The sequence below is a fragment of the Lontra canadensis genome, unplaced genomic scaffold (assembly GCF_010015895.1).
Source record: "Lontra canadensis isolate GAN:19392208 unplaced genomic scaffold, GSC_riverotter_1.0 scaffold15, whole genome shotgun sequence".
Taxonomy (NCBI): domain Eukaryota; kingdom Metazoa; phylum Chordata; class Mammalia; order Carnivora; family Mustelidae; genus Lontra; species Lontra canadensis.
Window position 1 is genome coordinate 3,526,444 of NW_022631009.1, and position 26,435 is coordinate 3,552,878.

The 26,435-nt window shown below is 39.3% G+C and overlaps 1 protein-coding gene and 1 long non-coding RNA gene across 2 annotated transcripts in view; one reads left to right on the plus strand and one right to left on the minus strand.

The window, feature by feature from the left end:
* The window catches only part of LOC116868293, a 52,537-nt gene extending 30,164 nt beyond the window's left edge, over positions 1-22,373 (plus strand). The window contains exons 2-4 of the long non-coding RNA XR_004382794.1: positions 14,104-14,220; positions 20,654-20,691; positions 22,071-22,373. This is a non-coding gene — a long non-coding RNA (uncharacterized LOC116868293). The remainder of the gene's footprint in view (positions 1-14,103; positions 14,221-20,653; positions 20,692-22,070) is intronic.
* Positions 601-26,435, minus strand: part of COLEC10 (collectin subfamily member 10) — a 36,649-nt gene continuing 10,814 nt past the window's right edge. Inside the window, exons 2-6 of the mRNA XM_032858431.1 lie at positions 15,868-15,939; positions 14,274-14,345; positions 5,122-5,175; positions 3,629-3,724; positions 601-1,766 (exon numbers count right to left, since the gene is read on the minus strand). Coding sequence (XP_032714322.1) covers positions 1,375-1,766; positions 3,629-3,724; positions 5,122-5,175; positions 14,274-14,345; positions 15,868-15,939 — 686 coding nt within the window. The 3' untranslated portion in view covers positions 601-1,374. The remainder of the gene's footprint in view (positions 1,767-3,628; positions 3,725-5,121; positions 5,176-14,273; positions 14,346-15,867; positions 15,940-26,435) is intronic.

A 26,435-nucleotide genomic window follows, 5' to 3' on the forward strand; every position in this document is an offset into this window, starting at 1 on the left:
TGATCTGTTTCTCTTATTTCGTTAACCATTTGCCAGCATTTTAAACAGTGTAATCATATGTCACAAACTATAACCAGAACAGCAGTTTTTAAGGGGAAAATCTAGAGTTCTGTTGGATTATATTATTTTCAAATTTGAAATGAAAGGTGTTTTGAGTTTTGATTGTAGATCAAGTTTACGATGTAAAATAGCAAAATGTAGAATTTTACCATTTTGATAAGTGTGAGTCAGAGGCATGTTCCAAACTCCACACCTGCCACATACATGTGATGTCAGAGTACTACAAACAGCATCCCTGGTATGGGGTCTTTATAACATATGAATACAGAAAGTAAAAGACCTCCCATGAAATGTCACCATAACTGATATATTAGAGGCAAGGAGGAGAGAACATGGTGAATTGACATTGGTAGCATCTTGAGGCTTCTAGAGTTTTCTGAAAGCTTCACAAACTCCTTCCTTCATTCCCCATGCCTAAGGGAAGAAAAATTGATAAGGCTAAACCCAAGACAAAGAATAATGGGGCCATATTAGTAGTAGTGGGCAATTTAACAGGAAGATTATAGATAATAGTGTTTGGGAAAAATCCTCCCCCCTCCTCTCTCTCTCTCTTTCAATTTCTAATCTTTCCCTTTCCACAAATCAGAATTAAAACTTAGAGCCCTGGGATGCAGTTGTGGGCCTATAGAAAGAGGCCACGGCAAATCCTTGGTAGACCTCATTGAAAACCATAATGAATTAGAAGCACGGAATTTGTCTGTGTGATTCCATATGGTCTGGAATGGGTCACAGACCAGAAGTTTCTCAAACAGAGGTTTGGGGTTGAAGTCCTTTTATATCTGTGCAAACAGGAGGACCTTTCAAGTGTGACTATAGCCATGGTGAGAGACCAGTCAAAGAATAGAGGCTCTTGGCTTCAAAGACAGACAATATCTCTGCATTCCTAACAGAAGGCCTTCTCATATGTCTGGCTTTGAACAAGGACAAGTTAGCCTAATCATCACCAACCAACTGTCCAATTATCCACAGGGCTAAATAGACAGTGGTTTTAGGGTCTAGGGAGAGGCAGCAGAGCGAATGCCAAGAGAACATTTCATTTGACACATAGACAACCACATCCTGCACAACTAGTAATTCAAACTCTCTCTGTGGATCCATGTAACTTGGTGAGCTATTGGCTCGATCATATACTGTGTATGAAAATGTTCAAAATCATCAAAGAAGACCATGGCAATGGGGATTCCAAACCCCAACTCAGCGTTTTCTACTTGTCTTGAGTCAGAATGAATTTGGCGTAATTAGAAAGAAAAGGATGTATAAAAATAACTGCAATGACAGTCACAGAGAAGTAACAAATGGGTAGCATGAGCAGAGTTACTTTTTCTTCTTGACAAACTCACAGACAAAGTACATGGTAAGATGGCACTCTGTGTCATTCCATCTGCCTGAACTCAGCATTTCCACACAGTCCTCATGACCGTAGGGGTCACTGGGCTCCCCCTCTCTCCAGTTGCTGTAGTTCTGCAGGGGAGTGTTGTCTGTGAACACATACTGTCCCTCCTTCTCAAGGTCATTCACCCCAATGAACACCCGGAAAAAGCCACTCTTGGCCACATAGTCAGCGATGAGTGTGTTGGCAGCTTCGTCCTTTGGCATGGCCAGCATGCCACCCCGGATCCGGCAGTGGGTCAAGGATTCCCTATAGTTCTTCTCTTCCTGCACGATGTAGTAGAATTTCTCCTCAGTTTCCCTAATCCCTGCTATGACTTTGCAGAGAGGAAAAGATGAGCATGATTAGGCATCTCAAAAGAAGAAAAGGCAAGTATATAATATTGCTGGATTTAACTTCACTTATTTGATGTTCAACAATTATTTTGCAAGTCCCTAGTATGAGGTAGGCACTGGTTAAATATTTTTATCACCTTTGTAGTTATCAAATGGAGAACAAAGTCCTGCCATTTGTCTTCCCTGTCCTTCCTCCTTAACTCCTCACACAATTGTGAAGAGGAGACTATTTTAACAAAGGTTTGCTATATGCTATATGTCTTGCCGCACAACGCCTCTCAGACTCTTTTTCCATCCTACTTTATGCTTTGCCATACTTAGCGTCCCAAGAAAAAGCCCTTCTCTCTTCCATTTCCATGACTTCTTTCATACTTGGAAAGTCTTCTCACTGCTTTACCTGGAAAACTCCTACTTGTCATTTACATCCCAGTGGAAGTATTTTCTCCTATAAAAGCCTTCCCAATGTCTCTGGACAGGCATGGGGCTCTTGTGTACACTCCCATATGTTTCCATAGCTCCCTCCTCTTCCTCTTTTGCATCACTCAACACATTCTAATCTAATTGTTGGTCTGCACGCCTCACATACTAAACTATGAATGTCTCGAGGAAAAGGACCATGTCATTACCACTCTGTAGCCTCGGAGCCTGCAAAAGTGCTTTGGATGGTAAATGCTTATTGAATAGACATAGGAATAATATAGAAATTTGTCCCATTTGGGTTGAATTCCTGGGCTATTAACATGTACATAGACTGAGTTTGTCCACGTTCCCTCCACATACACGAAGTACTGAGCTACTGAAAAATTTTCAGGACAGAATTGGGGACCCAGAGTCATCCTGAGCTCATAATATGTTAAATGTGTTTTAGGTTTTGAGGGGATCTATGTATATTTCTTTGGGTCTAAAAATCAAAATTTACCAAGAAATCTGTGACCACACAATAAATGTCAAGAACTACTGCTCTGTGTGGAACCTGTAGGGTCTGGTTTTCTTCATGAGAATCTGAGTCATGTCAGAGACAGCATCTCAGTACTAAATATAACCAGAGTTATAATTAAGAGTATTACAAGATGAAGAATGCAAGATGACATATGTGTGTTTCTAATAATGTACAACAAACATAGCTGGGTTACAATAAATAAAAGTACAACAAAAGAAGACCAATTTCACCTGCAACTACAATAGATTCCTCATTCATCCTGTCTCAGAAGAGAGCATATAACCTACCTGAAGGGCTTCACTGCTAACTACAATGGGGAAATGAGAAGGGGTAACAGAAATGGCTAATGCGGGAAGTTGCACAATTCAGAGAAACACAACATTCTGTTGAGGTGTTTTGAGGCTAGAGCCATCAGTGAAACCAGTATTCGAATCCCTGATCTGTTAATTAGCTCTGTATCTATGGGCAAGGTAATTTCTCTAAGCCTCGGGGTAATCGTGATACACGCACCCTCCGTATTATTTCAAGTATTCAAGAAAATAACTATTGTTTTTACTATTATTTCTTTTTTCTGAGATGCTAGCTCTCTTTGACAATTCCTGTCCCTTTCTCTTCTTAAGGCATGTCTTGCCAAACTCTACCCTTTTCTCCATTCCCCTCTCTCCAGAAAATATCTTTTTCTACTCATAGGCAATGCAATATGTGTGAATATATGTAGGTAGTGGTCCTAGAGTGTCCTGGAGTCTGAGCGGATCATTAGCACTTTGAGGGACGTGTACAGGGGTGACACTATCTCAGTAGGCCTTTGCCTGACCCTAGGTATTTCCCACTACACATACTGGAATTGTAATGTCAAAAGAGAGCAAACTGGTAGATGGCACAAGGCAAAAAGGATATACTCACCATTCTTGACAAACTTCATAGATGTCTTGAGGCGAGCGACACTAATATCCAGTTGTCCGACAACTTTCCGGTACCTTCCACAGTCACAGACAGTGCCTTTTAAATGACAAAAACTGTGAATCCGTGTTGGAGCACATATAGATCTGTTGGAAAGGGCAATTGCTCTATTCTCAATCTTTACTATCTCTTCCTAGCTTGGCCATATCTTTGTGTGAATGGCTATACTTTTAGTCTTTTACTTAAAACAAGGCTTCCACATTTCATTGTCTTCCGGAATTTATAAAATATCTTCTTAAGTATTTTGGATGAGTTAAAACACAGCTCTAAACCAGATTTGTAAAGAGAAGAATAAATATGGCCAACCCCTGCACACATACTCTGGACCGTTGGCCTTTTTGTCAAACACAGAATGCGCCCGTCCAATCTCAAAATAAAATCTTTACAGCTTTCTTAAAACAAATTTCTAGTCAGTCTTCTCTTCTCCTAACCATATTGCTTACTGGCTCATACAACTCTTCCAAGACAAAAGAAAACTTTCATGATGAAACCAAACGATAATTCTGATTATCCATTTCAAATACAGCTTGAATGATCCTTGAATGTTTCAAGGACTAAGCTGAAGTCTTGTGAATAGATTCAACTTCTAATTTCAATCCCATTTGTGGATTAACGCTGATTTTAATTTCTGCCATTCATTCCCTCTCTGCTCATTTACCTTTTCAACTACCTGCTGATATTGTGACAGAGAAAGAAGTGTAAGGAAAATGATGTGAAATTCAAATGATTCTCTTTTTCTATGTAATGGCTGCTTCATGTAATCAGTCCCTTTTGCTTTCTTCTTTGGCAGTTGAAAAGCAAAAAGAATTTTATTAGCCAAAGGGGGGGAAAATCTGTGGCTTTATTTATTCACATTCACAGTTAAATATACAGAATTTAAAACAGTTCTTAGAATTAGTCTTCAGTATACCTCTGTGATCTCCCCCAGAGAGGGGGAGATCTACTTTCTTTCCCTGCATGTAGCACTGGAAATAAAACTCTTTCAGGACTCAGGGATACTCTCCCTGACCACTGAAGGCATGTTCTGTATCCATGGGGTCTTTCCGGATTGGACCAGTTTGCTGTGAGCAAACAGGGCTGGCCCCTGTTTGGTTGAGATGCTGGTGGAATGTAGGGCATGCTGGTGTAGTCCTCCTGTTGAGACAATGGTGGATTTCCCTCTGCCTAGGACAATGAAGGCTGCTTCCTGATGTGTGGGTTTGCTTCCTCCCACTAAGCATGACTAGGATGGAATGTGCCATCATTCCCTACCCTAGGGCTCGGAAAGTCACCAGCAGATAGAGCGGAAAGTTCCCTTCTTTCTTCCCTCTAGCCCAAGTAAAACAAGGTTAAGCATTGAGAGGACTATTGTTTTTTCATAAAAATGTATTTATTTTTAAAGATGAATACATTTGGAATGATGCTAGAAATTTAAAACAAAAATGAACGTGTCATACCTGCTTTGCCTTTTCCTCCTGGCATCCCAGGCAAACCCTTTTCCCCTTTGTCACCTGAATAAAAACAATAGCCGTGAAAAGAACAATTAACTAAAATGGCGGAATCATTTCTGATAGACAATAGCTTATATACCTAAAAGCATAAGAAAGAGTTTTTAAATTTTACTTGCAATATCTCCAACTAATATTCCTTGGTTTTATATAAATAATTTGATTTTGAGTTGGCTGCACAGTTACAATTAGTCAAACAAGTCTTAATTTATTTAGATGGAATGTAGAATTCAGATGGGGGGCAAAGAAATATCTAAATTTGTGTCACCTGTCCTACTAACAAGGCCTTCTGAGAAAGGCTAATACAATTCTCTGCATGTTTTTAACTTTCAAAGTACCATTGTTTTGTATATCTGAATTAATTGATTAGCATGTTGCAGTGCCTGTATTTATTGTTCCCCCAAGTTCTTCCATATGGCTTTACCCTTGTATTTTCAAAAACATATTTTGTGCCTTTTCAATTTAATTCAAATATTTACTATTTATTACTTACTCTATGTAAGATAAAAAAAGGCTTGGTACTTTGAGAGGATATAAAAGGAGACAAGATTAAACTGACTTGAAGGGATTTACACTTTTTGAAAAGATGTGATGCATGCAAATATCTATAACATAAACTTGTGTCAAATATATTATGCTGAAATATCAACCTTGATAATTTTCCCTTCTGCTCTTCTTTGTATGTGGTCATTTTCTTATTCAGTCAGAGGCATCCACAAAATAATTCTCAGAGAATCAGGATTATTAAAGCAAAGAGAAAAAAGTGTTGATTTTTTTTTTCAACTTCAAAATAAGCCCTTGAAGCCCACATCAGACACAATAATTGAAAGCAAAAGCTTTTGATTTCCAAGAGGAAATGTTTGGCTGAAGTTCTTGAGAATCAAAAGAGAAGACCCTGATGGAAGTAAAATAGAGTTTATGCTTCAATGGTGAGCTGGAAAAAGAAAAAGAAAGAATTTGGGAGGAAAGAATATAAGATGAAGGTCATCCAGGCTAGAAGAAGATGCGGGCTTGGTTACCTCTGTAGGAGTTTGGTGAAACGAGGAAATTAGTTACATGCAATATGAGGGGGCAATTTGAGGGAAAACAGTGTCAGGATTGAGGTTCTGCCTACCTCCATCCTTCACCAGCAAAAGGGAAAAAAAACAGGAGCCACTCTAAAACCCGTAAGGTAGCCCATTTTGCCTGCTCATTACCCATTCTTTTCATTACTGTCTGCTGAGAGCTTTTCATTAAGAGTCCTACACATATTGACTGTTGATCTTCCAGGAAAGCCTGCTTGCCAGGGCACCAAGAATTTGCTAAGCCTTTCCAAACTGACCCAAGTCAATTTGACCGTAAAGACACTTCTCTTTACAGTGATGGTGGATATTCATGAGCTCCCCAAACAGGAGAGGTCCTTGAAATCCAGAATGCAATTTAAACATGTGGGAGGAAGCCTCAGAACTGGCACTTGAATGAAATAAGACAAAGGTGAAATCCATGACAGTAGAGTGTAGCAAATACTGTAAGAGAGACATTGAACAGAGATAATAGACTCTGGGAGGAAGGTGGATGACATAGTGCTTCTGCTGGAAGGATGAAGGAAGGCTTTCCTGGGAGGATAGCACTGGAGCTCAGTTCTAAAAAACTTCAGAAGATGAAGATGGGAGCAAGGTAGGAGACAATGCACAAGGTGGAAAAAAGCATGGAAATATGCCATGCATCCTGATGAGGAAGATTGATCTACTCACACCTAAGTTGTGTCCTGCAAATTTCTCAATTTCTCTTACATGTAATTTGTTAAAGATAAAAATAGATTTTGAGAATATATTAATGGAAGAAAGGGTATACGTTTCATAAGTACAGTTCCAGGTACTTCATAGATATTATCATATTATTTATAGATATTATCAAATTAAATCCTCTAAGTTAGGTATTATTGTTATCTTTATTCTGCAATGGAAAGAATGGAGGATCATAGAGGCAACGTAACTTCTATGTTCAAGGACATCTAGCAATTCAATGGCAGTGCTGGTATTGAAACCCAACCATTTCTGGCTCCCCAGTTCATGGTGTTTCCCAAATGAGTGAACCAATGATTTAATGAATGAAAGCAAAGTATTCAAAAAAATCTTATCAGTACTTGAGAGGAACTCCAAGTCCTTGTCACTACCAGAAACAATATGGACTTAAAGATCATATATATATATCATCTATAATATATATTCTATATCTATAATATATAATATATGATACATATTAAACTATATTCAAACATATATATGTTTGAATATAGTTTAATATTTTATGATACAGTTTAATATTTTATCTTTTGAAAATAGTGTGTTTTCTTTAAATGTGGATCCCTTTCAGTTCAATGTGGGCTGAAAGTTGATTCTAGTCCTACTACGATCTTAGTTCTGGGCTAAATACAATAGTGGACATCAAAGAAGCCTAATGGGAGTATTTGTTTTATAAAAATAATGGGGGTTTTCAGGAAAATAAAGCACACATCAGAGAGCAAGGAAATGGGACACTATCACTCTTACCTACCACAGAGTGAAGTAAATAAAAGAAGTGCCTGCCAGTTATTTGGCAAAAATGGCTGTGCATCAGAGTAGAGAAGACGTTCACTGAAGCAAGAGGCTTCAGCTGGATCCTAATAGTGTGGAGAACAGATTTTTGAATTGATAAATGGCTTTTTTGTCTGACAGGGTGTAAGCACTGTGACTACTTTCCAGTATTTTTTTTGAAGATTTTATTTATTTATTTGACAGACAGAGATCACAAGTAGGCAGAGAGACAGGCAAAGAGAGAGGAGGAAGCAGGCTCCCTGCTAAGCAGAGAGCCCGATGAGGGACTCGATCCCAAGCCCCTGAGATGGTGACCTGAGCCAAAGGCAGAGGCTTAACCCACTGAGCCACCCAGGCACCCTACTTTCCAATGTTTTCACATGAATTTCATTCCTTTTTTAACAGATGGTAAAGTCAAAGCACTGTGGTAGAGGGAACATCCATGGCAGTCCGAAAAACTATGGCTTGAGTCCTGGTTCTGCCACTTACTAGCTAAATGTGGACGAGTTACACAACTTCTTTAAACCTCTATTTCTTCATTTTTTCAGTGGAAATAATGGTACTTAGAATCAGAATATTGTAAAGGAGGATAAATTAGATCATGTCATCTTCTCTTGGTATTCACTCTGTGCTTGAGTCATAAAGAATGGTTAACAATGTTCATTTCTGCCACACACTTAGCCAGAAAGCATGCCACATACTTAGCTGGTTCATGGAGGAGGTGAGCTGATAGTGCCTATTTCCCAAAAATGAATTCTGGTTTAAAGCCATACATGAAAACTTATTTGGGCCCATGAGTAGGAACATGTCAGTAATAACTGTCTTAAGGCTAAAGTATTAGAGGTTGTATTTAAACAAACAAACAAACAAACAAACAAAAAATCATAATGCTTCCACTATAAAAGGATTATTGACCTTAAGTAAAAACATTTATTTTGCTCTGAGATTGAGTTTGCCCGTACTACATCATTCTCTCTTATTCCTAAAATGGAATATTGACATCCAGAAAGCTACCTTGTCCATGCAAGTGACAACATTAAGGTCAGCCCAGAAAGCTGAGATTAATCTGAGTCAGTGAAAAATTTAGAAGGGCTACTGACAAAAAGAGGACAATAAATTTCAAAGTACAGATTAAAAATGAAATTAATCCAGGTGAGCCAGAGCACTAACCCTCAATTTTTTTTGAAATTCCAGGACATGTTCATAAATTTTGATGACATATCTCTGGAGGAGAAAGAAATCTTAGTGAATGGTGGAAATTGGTGTTAAGGGACAGTAGTACTTATAGAAATAAAGGGTAGAAATAGAGCTACATCATATAAAATAATGTATTTTATCATTCACTTTTTTGTTCTTAATGCAATAAACATTTAGAAAGTTTCCACTGTATATTAGACATTAGAATAAAATGATTAAAAAGTAGGATCCCCACATAGGACTCATATTTATTTAAGCAAAAAGATCCAATAAATCTTTCATTCATTTCTTCCTCCAGAAGTTCACAGTCTGTAGGAGGGAAAAGACAAGCTAATAAGCCATGACAATGAGTAAAAATGATAGTGGTGTGCAAATAAGGAATTGGCTTGAAGAAGACATGGTTCGTTAACCCTATCATTTCCAGACTGTTACTTTTTCAACATTTGTGGAAGTTTATCCACTGTGAGGCTCAGAAAATCATACTGAACTCTACTTTTCCTGTCTCTGTTATCTACCACCCTCCCAAGACACCTCGTCTTTTTCTATGAAAGTTTTAAGAACTTCACTCAACATCATGAACTCCCAACCCTCTTAGGTGGAGCCTCATCGGTATCTGACACGTCTAAATCTCGGCAAGTGTACCATCTAGAATAACTCACTGAAAAAAGAACTTCTTGAATTCTGGACGTGTTCACAAGAATGACTCCTTCTCCCCCTCCACATCTGCTCACCTCCAGGGCAATACTTGGGATCTCAACCACATGGAATACGGCTACTTCTCAGAAGTCTTAAAAGTCCAGCATCCCACTTTCTGGCTACATCTCCCCATCCCTTAACCAGTTGTTACAGGAAGCTGATACAGCCAGGGGCAGATCCGTGATGCATTTTATCTGAACTTACCCAATTTGAAGAGCCCTCTCTAAGAAAGATTATTCCAATTACAAATCGAAAAGTGATATAAAAATGAATGCTTATAAGACAAGAAATAAAAATAAATCACTAAATTTTAGAAGTAGACACCACATTACAAAATTCACGAAGAATCGTAACATTTAAATTAATAAATTTGTGCCTCTATAATTCTTTTTTCGTACTTATGGGTTGCATATGTTTGGCTGCATTCATGAATATGCAATTGACCTAGCACTAGTTATTGATAAGTACATCAATTCCCTTTGCAAGTAACATCAACTTTGCATAAACCAAATTTAAGAGTCTTCCCGCATGTTCCATTCCCTTTTGTTGGTGTATTTATCTATCTCTGCATAAATTAACACTATCTTAATGATGGTAGCTTTAAAACAAATGTTTCAATTCATCCTTCCAGGTTTTTCTTTTTTTATGGTTGTCTTTGGGTATTCTTGGTTCCTTTCATTTCCATATATGTTTCGAATTGGCTTATTAAATTCTAAGAGAGCTATTTCTGTGATGTTGATTGAGACAACATTGATCTACACATAAATTGGGGTATCGTCTTAACCATATTGATCATCTTAACCATAATGAGCCTTTCAATCTATGAATGTAGTTTTACCTTCATTTTCTTAAACATTCTTTAAATTCTCTCATTATCATTACATCATGTTTGTTGTAGAAGGCTTAGACACTTTCTTTATTAGCTTTATTCCTAGAAACTTAATAATTTTGATGCTGTAATAGATGGCATCTTTTTAATTTCATTTATGATGGTTCTGATATATAGAAATATTGATCTTAGTATGGCTGAACTGTAAAAATCTGAATACAAATAGTCAATCTGTAGATTCATTTGTATTTTCTGGATATGCACTCATATCATCTGTAAATAATGATCCTTTTATTTCTTTGTTTCCACTTATTGTGATTCTTACCTCCTGTTCTTGCAATTTAGAACTTCTGCTATGATGTTGGTGAAAACTGGTGATGAGAGCTGTGCTCATCTCATTCCCAACCTCAGGAGAGAAGTGGTCAAGATTTCATCACTGAATACGATATTTAATAGTTCCTGTTGTTGTTGTTGATATTCCCTTTCATATTAAACATGGTACCCTCTATGTCTAGCTTGCTAATATGTTTTGAAACATGAAAGGGTGTATGTTTAATTAAATGTTTTTCAGAATTTCTGGAGTCCTAACTGAAAATGTTTATTTTTGAAGTGAAAAAGAGTGGCATTTTCCCAGGTCATTCTTCTTTGGCAGGCCTTGAATATCAGTTCAGTTTGAGCAACTTTCTGTTTGAGCTTCTCAGTCTCATACTGCTGCCTTGCTTATAAATTGGTGAATGACTTGAAAGGAATAATAGTACAGAATGCATAGCTCACCTGGTGTGGTTCTCCTCTCCTCCAGATCAGGCCCCTAAAGTCCTATTCAATTTGGTAGCTCCCCTGTGCCTTCAAATTTGTATCTGTTTTTTTGTTTTGTCTTGTCTTTTTTTTTTTGGACTCAGGTAGTCATTCATAGCAGAAGGATTAATGCAAGTGAATTTCTCATAGCTTATGCACAGAAATCTGAATTTTGTTTTATTAATGGTATAAGAAAATTCTTTCACCTTTACACCTTAGCATTGATGATTTATGTAAATTAAGAATATTGTCAAATTTGAGAATATCTCTCTAAGGTCTTTCCATATATGAGCTGTGGATTTAGCTAGCTCTGACCCTGTACATTTCAAACATTGTTTCTTTTCCACAACTCACACATTTCTTGTGCTGGATGCCCCCAAGACACATTCCTGTGACGATCTGATCTCTGCCCCTGCACTTTTTCACCATGACTTTGGATAGATCTGCACAGTAAGTGGTAAGAGTATTCTTGGAAGCTAGTCCTAGACTGAAATTATCAGCAGTGACTATACACGGAAGTAACTGCAAACGATGTAAGCCTGTCCCATGAAGTCCAAACTAAATGTTTCCCCCACTCAAGTTCCTCCTGGTGATCTCCCAAAATATTTGTGTCCACTTCCATAACCAGGTGATACAAAGAGAAGTCTGACGTAGGGAACCTGGAGCAGAAGGAGACAGTAATGTTAAGCTGTGTGTTCTCAATGAGGACGCTATCACCTCAAGGATATAAAAGTCGGTTCTAGGGGGTGGAAAATCTTACACTCTTTTATACATAAAGCAAAAATATACACACAATGCACAATAGATTTATAGTCCATGGGTGGTATTAAAATTTCATAGGGGAGGGCAATTAGAAAAAAATGTCTAAAAAGGCTGGTTAAGGAGGAAATAGTTTCTTTTCTTTCTTTCTTTCTTTTTTTTTTAATGTTGAGAGATATTCTTTTAACCTGTTGAGCTTTACTTTACAAACTCTGCCAAGACATATGGCCATGTGCATTGATAAGGCTCCAGTTAGGGTCTTAGGAAGGGCCCAAGTAAGTGCCAGGCTCTGAAGCCAAAGCTTCATTAGCTTCATGGTAAAACCACCCAAAATCCATATTACAGAAAGAGTCATCATTATGAGGAGTCCTTCTAGCTCATCCCCAGCTGTGAGAATTTCAATCACAAGTGAACATACAGTGCCGGCCATTGAATCAGTAATAGGTATAGCAAATTCTTTACAGCACTACTACACTCTGTCCCTGCCCTCAAATGCAGGCAGAAGGAAAATTCTCAAAGGTATGAGTTGGAAAAGGACAGGGGGAGAGGAGATATTAAGCTACGGGACGAGGAGAGGAACCATAGCGTCAGCTTACCCTGCACCAATTCGCCTGCCCAAGAACACACCATACGTGACGGGGAGGCCACAACTGATCAAGTAGTTGCTCAGGCATATGTGGAAGGAAGGCTTCAGGGTACCCATCAAGGCTGCAGAATTCTGTTACCTGTGGCACTGAGTTTCCTCAGTTCTGTACGTTTGCACAAGTATCTTTTGCCACCCCTCAAAGGCCTTTCCTCCCATTTCCATAAACATGTCACTGTTCTTCAAAACCTCGCTGAGGTCTTATTATCAATCCAGGCTTACTCTCCCACATGGTTCCTATAGTAGTTATATAGTTACTCCGTATTCTAATTCTTTCTGAGAAAGTCCTGTATCCTAGCTTCATAAGTAGTCTATGAGCTCCTTGTGATAAAATTGTGATTCTCATTTGGTTTTGTACCTTTAAACTAAGTGGAGAAACACCAGTATGGACTGCTGACCATCAGGGGCCGCTGGAAACTGCTATCATTGTGAGGGCTCATGGGAAGATGAGATGAAGGAGTGCTTGGATAATAAAGAGGAGGCCACCTCTGTTTTATAACAGGAAAGCAGTCGTTTTATGTAGGATTAGGACAGGACAGAATACAAGAGTATGAATACATATACTTAGAGTTTCTAATCTGTTACTAAATCCCAGATGCAGAATCATTATTATTTCACTCAGTTAAAGAAGACAATTACACTGGGATGCTGGAGCGGCTCAGTCAGTTGAGTGTATGGCTCTAGATTTCAACTCAGGTCATGGTCTCTGGGTCATAAGATCGAGCCCCAGGTTGGGCTCCGTGCTCAGCGGGGTATCTGCTTGAGACTCTTTCTCTCCCTCTGCCCCTCCTTCCTGCTCTCTCTTTCTCTCTCTCTCAAATAAGTAAAATCTTTAAAAGGAAAAAAGGAAGGAAGAAGAAGGGGGAAAGGAGGAAGAAAGAAAGAAAGAGGAAGTAAGGATAGAGAGAGAGAGAGAGAGAGGGAGGTGGAAGGAAATTTCTACTGTCCTTTGCTAACTTGAGGTTTTTTTAAATTTTTTAAATTTTTTAATTTCTTTTCGTTGAACCAGAATTCATTGTTTATGCACCACACCCAGTCCTCCATGCAATACATGCCCTCCATAATACGCACCACCAAGCTTACCCAACCTCCTACCCCCCACCCCTTCAAAACCCTCAGATTGTTTCTCAGAGTCCACAGTCTCTCATCGTTCGTCTCCCCCTCCAATTTCCCCCAACTCCCTTCTCCTCTCCATCTTCCCATGTCCTCCATGTTATTTCTTATGCTCCACAAATAAGTGAAACCATATGATAATTGACTTGCTACCTTAAGTTTTAATAATTGTTTTCTACTACTGAACACACTTCATGGTCATGATACCCATTTTAGTTATATCAAGGATTACAACCAGCAGATTCTAGGACATAGTTCAATACAGAAAGTACCAAAACTTTACGTTTGATTCTGTACCTGAATTTCTGTTTAATCTTTTCCAAGGTCTTTATTTATTTTTTTAGACACATTGTTTATGTATGAAAGGAACAGCTAAGACACAAAGAAAGAGAAGAACTCCTATATTACAAGAAAGAAAAAGGATCATTTTCATGATACAGAACCTTTCAGAATATATCAAGGTATGCGTGATTTGCTTCAAATTGCCACTGGAGAAAAGGAAAATGCAACTTACCCTTCTTACCAATGGGCCCAGTCTTGCCAATGTTGCCCTGGTCTCCTGCATCACCCAGCTCCCCCTTAATTCCTGAAAAGCAAAGCATGTCATTTTTTTTTAAAGATCTTATTGATTTATTTGACAGACAGAGATCACAAGTAGGCAGAGAGGCAGGCAGAGAGAAAGGAAGGGAAGCAGACTCCCCACCGAGCAGAGAGCCCGATGCGGGGCTCGATTCCAGGACCCTAGGATCATGACCTGAGCCAAAGGCAGAGGCTTAACCCACTGAGCCACCCAGGCACCCCAAAGCATGTCATCTTTATATCCTAAGGTTTATATTCCCTTTGAAGATGTGGCTAATGCATGATATTCACTTGAAGGAAATACCAAAATGTGCATTCTTCTATCTGTGGCATGTGACATATATCCTAGGCTTCCTTATCTACTTTAATCACATGATAGTGTATGTATTAAAACTAAATGTGGATAAGTATGAAAATCCTGGACCTAGTGATATTGAAATGCTTACCAACACAGTATTTCTAAAAGGTCCATAGCAGAGAATGTTTAATCTAAAGGTCAAATAAAGGGCTGAGTGGAAGAATTCTTGCATTTTTTTCTAATTCTGTTCCTCTATAGATCTATTTTGGTTTCATTCTGGGAGTCTGTTTCCTCCCTAAAATTTGACTATCTTAGCCATTTTTAAAAAGGGAAGGGAACATGTCATAAAACCTAGTGATCAAAGGAACATCAGATATTGTCCCACCAAGTTTTTATAAAATATATATATAATCAGGGATCACTGAGTTCCTCCAAAATAGTTATCGATTTTGTTTTTTTCTATGATGACCTAAAAAAACATTCACTGGTTATAGAGCTGTACCTCTGTGATAATAATTTTATAACTGATTGTATAAAATTATAGAATATTGTACATATTTATTGAATAAGAAGAGTTTAAATCAGCAGTTTTCAGATTGAGGTCACAAAGACCTGTGAGTCTTTTTTTTTTTTTTTTTCTCTATAACTACTAAAGATTTTGAAATCAGTGGTCTAGGGCTACCACCTTGTAGTAGCTGGCAGGAAATATGTCCAGTGCTTGGAAGACACACACTTAAACATCACAACAGCCTTTGTGTCATTCCCATCTTTGCTCTGCTCTTCCCACGCCCCGCCATTTGCTGACAGATTTTGGAACTAGGTGAATAAGTCAAGGGATCAGACAACTTCTTTCTGTCCCTCCTTATTGTTCTCCTTACACTCTAGGCGAGCCAAAATGAGTTGCTTAGCAGTGGCTTCTGAGAAGAGACAGCTATCAACCCAACGTGTTTCTAAAACTCACCATCTCTTAGATGTCTCTAGAGACTGCTACTGCCTAGAGTTCTTGGAGTGTCCCACTCCTGCCCACCCTAAGGAGGAAGCTTGAGAAATGAATTGAGTCTTGGGGACAATGTCATAGGAGCTCTTTGGTGGCAAGTAAATTCATGTCTGAAATAGATTTCATTCACCTTTGGAGCACAGAGTGTTATGAAAGCTGCTAATTTCCAGGGCAAGGCCAGGAGAGGAAAGTAATTTTAATACTAGAACATCAAATTCATGTCATTGCACTTACCTTTTGGCCCCATGCGTCCCACTTTGCCATGTTTTCCCTCCTCTCCTGGATCTCCCTTTTCACCATCATCTCCTTTTGAAATGGAAAATGAAAGAGTGGAGCAGCTCAAATAATAACACAGCACATCCTCCCCAGGATATGGTGGTGAACATGGTTGGAATCCATTCCTCAGCCCAGGCCTTATAACTCCGATGTGACTATGTGTATACAGGCTCCCATGGACTGGACACTCAGGGAAAGAGAGGACACTCCCAGTATCTTTTGTCATTCACTTTTCTCCACATTGTTGGGGGAGGTCATTGAGATGATGTGACTGCCCATTGACCTGTGAACTATACCTGGGCAATCGATCAAAAGCTCTTCACCCCATCCCCTCTCTTGAAACATACGAGCTGTCCACCATTCCCATAGTAGGAGCCATTTCAATGATGCAGCCTTGAGAGAGTGAAGTGTTGTTGAGACATCTGGCTGGTATATGTGACCAAATACTGATAGGCTCTATATGAACTTTTGAGACTCTGGCAGGCAAGTGTGCTGACCTTGTCCTACCACCACTGAAGACAAGCCTCATCTGTAACTTCCCTTACTTATTAACACTACCACCCACCAATCTGGATTGGTCTGCCTCTTCCCTTGTCTCCCCTTGCCCTCAGTGTATGAGGTGGGGGTGGGGGGCAGTTTCAAATTTTCTGCAAGAAATTCCCAATTTTCAAACCTACTAACTTTATGTTTAAAGGCATATCTTTGCTGGCGATTTCCTGAGAACTTTATTTGGTTTGACAAATCTTCTTTTTTTTAATTGAAGTGTAGTTGACAATATTACATTAGTTTCAGGTGTACGACATACTGATCTGACAAGTCTATTGATTGTATAACCACCATCTGACATCATACAACGCCATTAAAATAGCATGGACTATATTCCCTATGCTATGTCTTTCATCTCTATGATTTATTCATTTCATAACTTTAAGTCTGTACCTCTTAAATCCCTTCACCCATTTTGCCCATCTCCCTATTTCCCTCCCCTCTGGCAACCACCAGCAAGTTCTCTGTATTTATGCATCTGTTTCTACTATTTGTTTATTTGTTCATTTATTTTGTTTTTTAGACTCTACATAGAAGCAAAATTATATGGTATTTGTCTTTGTCTGGCTTATTTTATTTAACATAATATACTCTAGGTCCATCCATGCTTTTGCAAACGGTAAGATCTCATTCTTTTTTTATGGCTGAGTAATATTCTATTGTGTGTATACATGTATATTCATATACATTATATGTGTGTATGCATATACACACACATATATAAATATATATATAAAATATATATATATAAAAATCTGGTATGGCAAATCTTTATTTTTGCTAGAGAATTTGGCCAGTTCTAGAAGCATGAACATGTATAAACATGTATATTGATGTGTGATACATATATAAAGAATATAAATATATATTTTTATATAATTATCTAAATACATAAAAATATATAAATGATAATTTATCCTTTGTAAATTACTACTCTCTGACTGCATGCTTGAGAGCCCCCAAATTGTAGGCATAAACCAGGAAGCTAAGAACAGAAGACAGCTAAGAATGGGGATGCAAAGCAGTTCTGTGTGAGCAGTGACTGTCTTGGTCATAGATGGTTCTAGCCCTAGCACCTACCCAGTCAAGAACTGAATGAGCACCTTAATGAAAGTGTCCTGGGGGCACCTGGGTGACTCCGTCCATTAAGCATCCAACTCTTGATTTCAGCTCAGGTCAAGATCTCAGGGTCATAGGATTAAGCCCCGAGTTGGCTCTGTGCTCACTGGGGAGTCTGCTTAGGATTCTCTCTCTCTCTCTCTCTCCCTGACCCCTCACTTGCTCCCCCCTACTTAAATGCTCTCGCTAAAATAAATAAATCTTACAAAAGAAAAAAAAAGGAAAGAGAAATGTCCTGGACTGTAAATCAGGAGCCCTGGATTTTCACATTATGTCAGTCACTGATGGACTGAGCAAACCTTCAAAAGTCAGTGATCAAGCTTATTGGCTTTGAAGTAGGACAGATATGGCCTTTCTCAGCTTGACCACTCGTTATCTGGGGAAAGTTGGGTATGTGACACCCTTTTCTGAGTCTCATTTTTCCCTCCTGCAAATTGAACTAATAACACCTACAAAAGGAGGGCCCTTGTAAGAAGTTTAATAAGATAAAATGCATTAAAGATATGGAACATAATTGTGCCATGGTAGCTCTTGCTATTCTTTACTTTTCCTCATCCTTAATGTGGACTTCATACCTGCCCTCCTTACCTCTCTCAGTTGTTTTAGGATCAACAAAGTAAGTATGTGAATGTGCTTTGAAACTAAAGAGCACAACACACACACAACATTATGACCAGCTATCTGCATATTCACACACAGTCTCAAGACAGGAAGGAGTCCGTCCATCACCGATGGAAAGAAGACTTCTAAAGGCAAAGTGAAGTACCTTGGATGAGACAGTTTGGGCGAGGGAAAGTGGAGATGTCATTCATTCATCCAGAAAAGAAACATAATCAGCCATTCTCTATTTTTTCTGAGAGCAGAGTGTTAATATCTAAATGAAAGCATTAGCCAAGTATGGAAGAGTTCGATTTCCAGTCATGAGATTGGTCAAGCATTAAAACACTTCACATGTGGAGCTCTAAAGTCTCCTTCTGGAGAAGGCTTTCAAAAAAGAACACACAGATGACTTGTGTGATCAGACCAGAGGGGTGAAGTGTATGGATTAAGTGGCATTTCTTTAGATAAAGTTAGTAGCAAATGTTTGTGAAGTAATTATAATGTGTTCCAACGCTGTTAATTCTAGAAGGTGGAAACTATTATTGTGCCATTTTATGAGTGGAAAAACAGACTCAATGAGATTAATTGTTTGCCTATTATCATAGAGCTTGTGGGTGGTAGAACTAAGAATCAACATGTATTATCTCTGTGCTTACAGATCCCTACCAATAAACAATTGTCCCTTCCAGTCTAGGACTCTGTGACCCTTCGCAGATTTTGAAGTTTAGATATTTGACATTGTGCCAAATTTTTCGGGGGGGGGAGGGGAGATCCAGGAAAAAATGACTGTCTTTGTTTCTTTTTTAAAAAGAAAAATGATGGTGGCTCAGTCGTTGGGCATCTGCCTTGGGCTCAGTTCATGATTCCAGGGTCCTGGGATTGAGCTCCACATCAGTCCCCCTGCTCAGTGGGGAGCCTGCTTCTCCCTCTCCCTTTGCTGTTTCCCCCTGCTTGCACTCTCTCTCATCTCTCTCTGTCAAATAAATATCTAAAATCTTTAAAAAAAAAAAAAAAGAAGAAGAAAAAGAAAAATGTTGGGGTAGGAAAAAAAAAAAAAAAGCCTAGTATCTCAATGACTTAATTCACAGGGAATGTATCCTTGAAGTAGTTTGGTGTCACTGAGACCTGGCTTTGCCACTCACTAGCCGAGGGAACTTGGGAAGTCCTTGACCTTTTCTAAGTTTCGATTTACTCATTCGTAGAATGAACAAAATACCATCTTCTTCAGAGGGTTTTTAGAAATGGTAAAATTAAAAAAGTATTTTCCTTTAAGGAGCCATCTCTAACACTTTTAGGCTGGCCTAAATTATCCGTTTAATTACCTCCATTGTTGAAAATAATGAACTTTAGACTGAGTGAGCCCATTTTTCTGTGCTGTTCCTTATACTCATCTGTGACTTGCAGGATGGCTGGGGTCACGAGTGCTTTATTCTAGCATCCCCATCATCTGACACAGTGTTTGTCTCTAATGCTTAATAAATACAGTTGAACGGGATGTATCTTGTGAGCCATAAAACATTTTACAAATGCAATGGTAGTGTTTACAAAATACCAAGTGCCAAAGGAGTTTCTAGTCCTTGATAAGCATCCAATCATCTGGTCTCTACAACAGCCTTTGAGATGCATACTATTCTTAGCTCTGCTTTACAGATGAGGAAACAGGTCAAAGAAAGGTGAAGTAACTACTCAGGGTCACCTAGCTTGCAAGCAACAAAGCCAGGATTCAAACCAGGGCATTTGCCTTCAAAGCCCATGCTCTGAACAAACTCCATGATAAGGAACAAATTCATTTCTGGGTTTGGGATTGCTCTTCTGTAGGATGGGACCAAAGATGTACTGTCTGCTCACTAAAGGGCAAGATCAAATGCAGGCATGTATGGGAAGCACTTTGTGAATCATGAAACCACACAAATGTGAACTACTGGTGCCATCATGATTTCTCCTCTGCCCCCACCCCTTCCTATGAGCTTTCCCATTCATTTTCAAGCCAGTATCTAAGTGAAAGCAGCTAGATGAGTGACTTAGTCATCTACTGCTCCCTGGTGGCTCCTGATGGAGACCTGGGAGGGTGAAAATGGGATTATTCTTCTGGTCTCTGTGCTTGCTTCCTAGCCTCATGGTGAGCAGGCTGCTGGCAGAGATGAAGTAAACAACTTGTACCCTTGCCTTCAGCTTGTATCCTGGGATCATTTGATCTTTGGGACTTGCTTTAATGTGAACAGAAGAGAGGTATAAAAGCAAGCTATGGAAAGGATCCCCCACATGGCTCACAGTTGTCTGCTTTCATCCTCTTGGCAATATTTCATTGGATTCATCGTGCAATTTAGCCTTTCTTTTTTTCTTTTTAAAAATAGCTACTTACATTTTAAAAATTGAATAAAAAGCTATCCATTGAAATGAACTAATTTCAATTTTACAAAAATGATTTGTTCCCTCCCCACCCCCGGCCACCCGCTTGCTGGGATAATCTCTCCAGCAGAATTCCAGCAGAGCACACAGTTGACCAATTTTTCTCAGGTAAAGGGGTACCCCCTAACAAGCAAAAAGTCTTTTAAAATTAAATCCTACTTTGAAATGAAATAGCTTAACCTAGGTCAGTAACCCCAGCTCAAAGGAAGCAATTATTAAAAATTAGTGAATTGGTTTTGGAAATGCTAAAGAAAATGCGCCAGAATCTGTACTTTTCCCACTGCCAAAATAATTTTATGGACTAGGGGAAAGTTGTTAGCATTTTTTTTCCTTAGAACTGAGTGAAGTAAGTGGTATGGAGTGCTTTGTTAATGGGGCCAGGACTGTTCCCTAAAATATATCCTTCCCATCTCTAGCTACCCCTTCTTGCCGATTGCATTCTCACTCCTGGAAAGCTCTCTAGTCATATCAGTTATTCCCTGGACATCTCATACATACCAGATATATCAGTATGGTGGTAAAATGGACTATCTCCCAGTGCTTTGACTTCCTTGATCACCACCTAGTCCTTTCACTGAAATAGTCAGCCTTCCTCAGGACCTACTATGTTGGCTTTCTCTTCATTCACTTACTTCATCCGTCCCTCTGTGCCTTTCCCTACCTCCCTACATATCCTGAATTCCTTCAACTCAGTCATTCCCCCATAGCTCTCCCTAAGGCAAAAGGAGAGCCTTCCTTTGGTAAAGAGGGCTCTGGAGCAAGTCATGTCATTTTTCTGAGTCTCCATTTCACCCATTAAATGGGAAAAAAAATAACCATTACTTCATAGGATTATTGTGGCCTAAGGGGATGATGCACGAAAAGTGTTCTGCACGGTGCCTGGTGCTTGGCGAAATTATCTGTTCTTCTTTTACTGAGAACAGAAGGGAGGTAAAAGAATGATTATCATCGTCATCGTCATCATCATCATCAGAAATGACATCTCTTCTAAACCTTCCTTTCTATTCACTACCTCAATCCTTATCCTACAATCATCACTTACTTTTATACTTGACTCTGTATACTAAGTAAATTTTCACACAATTAAAGATAAATAGAAATTAATATATACCTATTACTGAGACTTGGCAATTAGCATGTTGCTATTGCTTCATCTATGTATTTTTACTGATTTTTTTAAAAAGTAAATTACAGACATTATGGCACAGCTTCCTTAAATACTTCAGCAAATCTCAAAACGGTAAGAACATTCTCCTATGTACACATAATATCATTGTCAATCTTCAGTTCAACTTGGCTGTAGGGATTTGCTAAAGTCACCTTTATAGAGTTCTGTGACCTTGATCATCTTGAGCCCAAACTACTGCACTGTATATAAAGTATAAAAAAGAGATGAGCACTTAGAAAGAGGAACAGACATTCAGAGGAGTAAACTTGGGTTCGATGAAAACAAATCATGACAAAAATTCCATTTTTTCTTTTGGAAGGACTACTAATAAATCAAGAAACTGCCAAGACCACAGTGGCTGGAAGAAGATACAGGTCCACTGGTCATTCACCGAAGACTATAGTTCCTGTGAAGCGGGGGTGATATATCGGTGAAATCCATGGGCTTCGATCTTACAGATCCTGAATTCAATCCCTCATTATATTCCTTTCCAGTTTTGTGAACTTGGGTGTGGTATTAACCTTTCAAAATTTCTGTTTTATCTGTAAATGGAAAGAATTAGAGTACCTGCCTGTTTTGTCTCCCAAATGGAGGGCTGTTTGCTTACTCTGCGACACACGGTACTTTGATTCATTGTGATAGCTTTGTGGTGGAAATTGCCGGTAGAGGAAGAAATCAATAAAAAGTTTTCTTAATTCCTTTTTTCCTTGTCAAACATGTTGCCAGGAATGTTTAGCGTTACCCAGACTCCTGCTGCCCATTCCCCAAAGGTGGGATTTTTCCAGTTCTCCAAAGGCCTTATACCCTTAAAATGGTGCCAGCCACTTGGTTAACAGGCGCCATCAGGAGAAGGCAATCTATAATTAAAACCAGGCCTCTGCAAGCATGGCTCCCTGACCCCCTAAGGGAGCAGTGGTCATAAACTGCAGAGAGACTACAGGCCCGTGGTGACATTTCATCATGGCTCTTCTTTCCTTTTTTGAGACACTGAGGGGTTTTTCTTCATATTTCTTTTAATGGAAGCATAAAAAATGAGCAAGGGTGGTTTCTAAAAGAAGAATGATTTGTAGATATTATTTCCATCTTCATTACCATGAGGCAACTGATCTGTGGTCAAGGGAGACCCAGACCTTGGCTAACCTGGCTTAACAACAACAAGAACAAACAACATAATAATAAACATTATGCTCTATGAATAGAAAAAAAAAATCTTTCTATGACAGTAGGACAGGGGTCCTCTAAGAGTTTTTCTGAGGCTCATTCCTAACACTTCCTCACTCTGTTATGATGAGAGTGCATGAAATGAGAACCTCCTTATAAAACAATTAACACCTTTTCTAATAATTTTAAAGCACTTGAAAAATGTTTATTTTGGTCCTGCAGCAGGGATATGGTTACAGAAGAACCAAGTTCATGTCAGTCCATAGGAAACTTCCTGGCTCTAAGGAGAAAAGCTGTCCAAGGGAGACTCTTCTGAGGAAGAAAGCTGCTCTCAACCAAGATGCAGTTTGCCAAGGGTTTCAGCCTTTGGAACCACAGATCTTTGGAAGCTTTGTGCGATGGGCAGAACAGGAGTTTTATGGTCTGTCATGGCTGGATTGTTTCCTCACCCCCAAAATTCATTATGTTGAAGCCCTACTCCCAGGTCTTCATCATGTAACTATATTTAGACAGAAGGCCTTTAAAGAGGAGATTAAGTTAAATTCTGGCTGTTGGGACAATCCTAATCCAATCTGACTGGTGTCCTTAAGAGAGGAGGAAATTTGGACACACAAAAGGATGCAAGGGATGAATGCACGAATCCCTAAAAAGGCCATGTGAGGACACAGTGAGAAGGCAGCCATGTGCAAGCCAAGGAGAGAGAGCTTAGCGAAAAGAGACCAAATCTGTTGACTTCTTGACCTTGGACTTCCAGCTTCCAGAACTGCAAGACAATGACTTCCTGTTGTTGAAGCCACCCAATGTGTGGTATTTTGTTATAGCAGCTCCAGCAAACTCATTCATCGTCACAGAGACCTGGGCTCAAATCCCACATCTCCACTTAACAGCTCTTTAATATTATACTAAATAAGTACTCTCTCTGCTTCAGCTTCCTAAACTAGAAAACTGAGGTAGTTACCCTTTTCTTATGGGGTTGCTTGAAGATTAAATGATATTATTGATGGCAGAGCTCACAGAGGAAACCTGTGCAATGAGTGGGCCCTTATCCATCCACTAAATATTAAGTGTAGAATGGGAACCTACAGGTTTCACCTTCCTGGTATCCTGCATCTGTGCCTCTGGTAACAGCCCCACACATCTCCATAGGAAACCACACTTGTTTATTTTTAGTCCATGTGGTTTGAACTTAACCCACAGTGATTGGCTCAGCAGTGGGCACATGACTGGTAAGAGCCAGGGAGTCTCCATTTGTAGATAAGCCTCTCCCATAACTCAAGCAGTTACAACTTTCGAAAATGGTGGCTTGCTCTTTCTGTAGGGATTGCAGAGAGGACAGACGATTATTGAAGTGTCAGAATCTATCTTACCACCACGAAGGGAGAAACTTCTCTAAAATGAAGTCATTATGGAGGAAAGCAGAACCAAGGTATGAAGACTGAGTCCTGAGCCACTGATCCCAGACCGGATGTAGCACAGCTTGACTCCCTCCTTGTTACGGAGACTACACAGGCCCCTTCTCTCCTCTGTTGGCTTGTTTGACTAACCAGTTTAGGCTTGGTTTGTATTTGGTTTCTTTCACCTGCAAACATGTTTCCTTACCAGTACAATTAGTAGACACAGATCAAGAAAATAAGAGCCTTCCTCTGAGGAGATGGAAACTTGATGGGCATGGAAGCATAAGGACTACTGTCATAAGTGCTGGGAGAGCAGCTGTTGGGGGAGCCTAAGGGAGGAAACACCTGCCCCTACCTGCTCACACCTGAAATGCTTCCCTAGTCTTTCTCAGGAAGAAGTAAATGGGATCCCTTGCATTGGGCTCCACCAGAATAAGCTTATATCTTCAGGTAAGTGAAAAAGAAAATAAGCTGAAATACAAATTTGTCATTGGATGAGAGTGGGCTGGTCCTAAAACGTTCTCACCCATACAAGTTCGTGTGGATTTGTATCTTCTGTCCAAACCATGCATCTCTATGGGTTTGGCTCACTTTTGCCCTCCTCTCCCCACGAGTCTGCTCAGTGCAGACTGTCCTGCTGCCATCTCCCTGTTCAACCATCAGGATTAGTCTCATTTCCTGAAGGGAACAGCCCTTGTACTTCATAGCATCCACACCAGCTCCTCCATCCCCCCTCACCCCCGTCAGATGGTGGGACAGGTCAGGGAGGAGACAATATTCCCTTTGTATCCCTAGCACTTGGCACAGCCACTCAGATGCAACAGGTACTTCCTCAGTGAAGGTTTTCAAAAGGAAAGGAATAACACCCTTAAAGTGAAGATTGATAAACGTGAACTTACTACAGTGAAATAAATTAGTCATTGATTAAAATGTTATTCTCACAAATGGCTGATTAATGAATGGACCTGAGCCGGCCAAGAGAGGTGTGAAGGCTCTTAACCTAGGAGGGCAGCCAGCCTGACTCTTCTCTGCCCGCCACCCCACGCTTTTGTTTCCTCCTTGCCCGTGTCTCCCAATACATTACTGGGACACTTGCTCATGTCTCCCAGTGTCACCACCATGGTCTCATCTCCCAGGCTCAGACTCCAGATCGGTTTTGGCTACTCCTCCTTCCGAACTCCCACCCTGATTCTTACTTTTTCTCACATCCATCCTTTCTTTTTCCTCTCATCCCTGCTGCCATTATTCTACCTCCCGCTGTCCTCATACTCTAACCCCCTTCCTTGCAGGTGGCCCCTAAATGGTCTTCATGGAGTTTTATTCACTGGTGACTCCAAGTGCCTACAATAGTGTCTGTTAAGTGAATAATTATTGAAATACTGGTTTCCTTAGATCTGAGCTTCACTTTTTCAAGCTGTCTTGCAGATGGTTCTTTAGAAAATCACATTTTCATGACAAAACATTTCAGCAGTTCTTCTGTGTTTATAGGCCAAGTCCAAACTGGTTAGTCTAGCGTTTGGATTTTCAGAGACTGACATCACTGCAACTTTCTGGTGTTTTTTTCTGACATTGACTTGCATAACCTTCTATGCCTGTTCAACTTGTTTATTCATTTTTCATTAAAAGGTCTTTCAATTTATGCCCCCATTGAAAGGCTTTTCTCTCTGTTTGAAGTTCAACTCTCCTGAGGAAAAAAGCAGAAGTCATGAAAGAGAAGAAAGACATAGATGACCACAGAGAAATTAAAAGTTTCTATATGGGTAAAAGAAGTCACATAACTATATTGAATTTATAAACAAATATATGACAGATGGAAAAAATCAAGCACTAAGACATAGAAGATGATTAATATTCTTAACATGTGAAAAGCTTTTGCAAAAAGACAATAAGGGAAATAAAAAGATGATCTGAAAATATAAAAAATAAATGATAGATGAATATTGTCCATACTCACTATTAGTCAGAAAAGTACATGTGGAAATGTCTATTATCCTATGTAGCCATTAGATTTAGTAGTTATCTAAAAAAAACTAATAGCATCCAAAGATGCCATAGATGAAGAGAGCACTCAGTCATTGCTTCTGGCAACATGAATTACCTATAGCATTTCTGGAAGCTAGTCTGTCAAT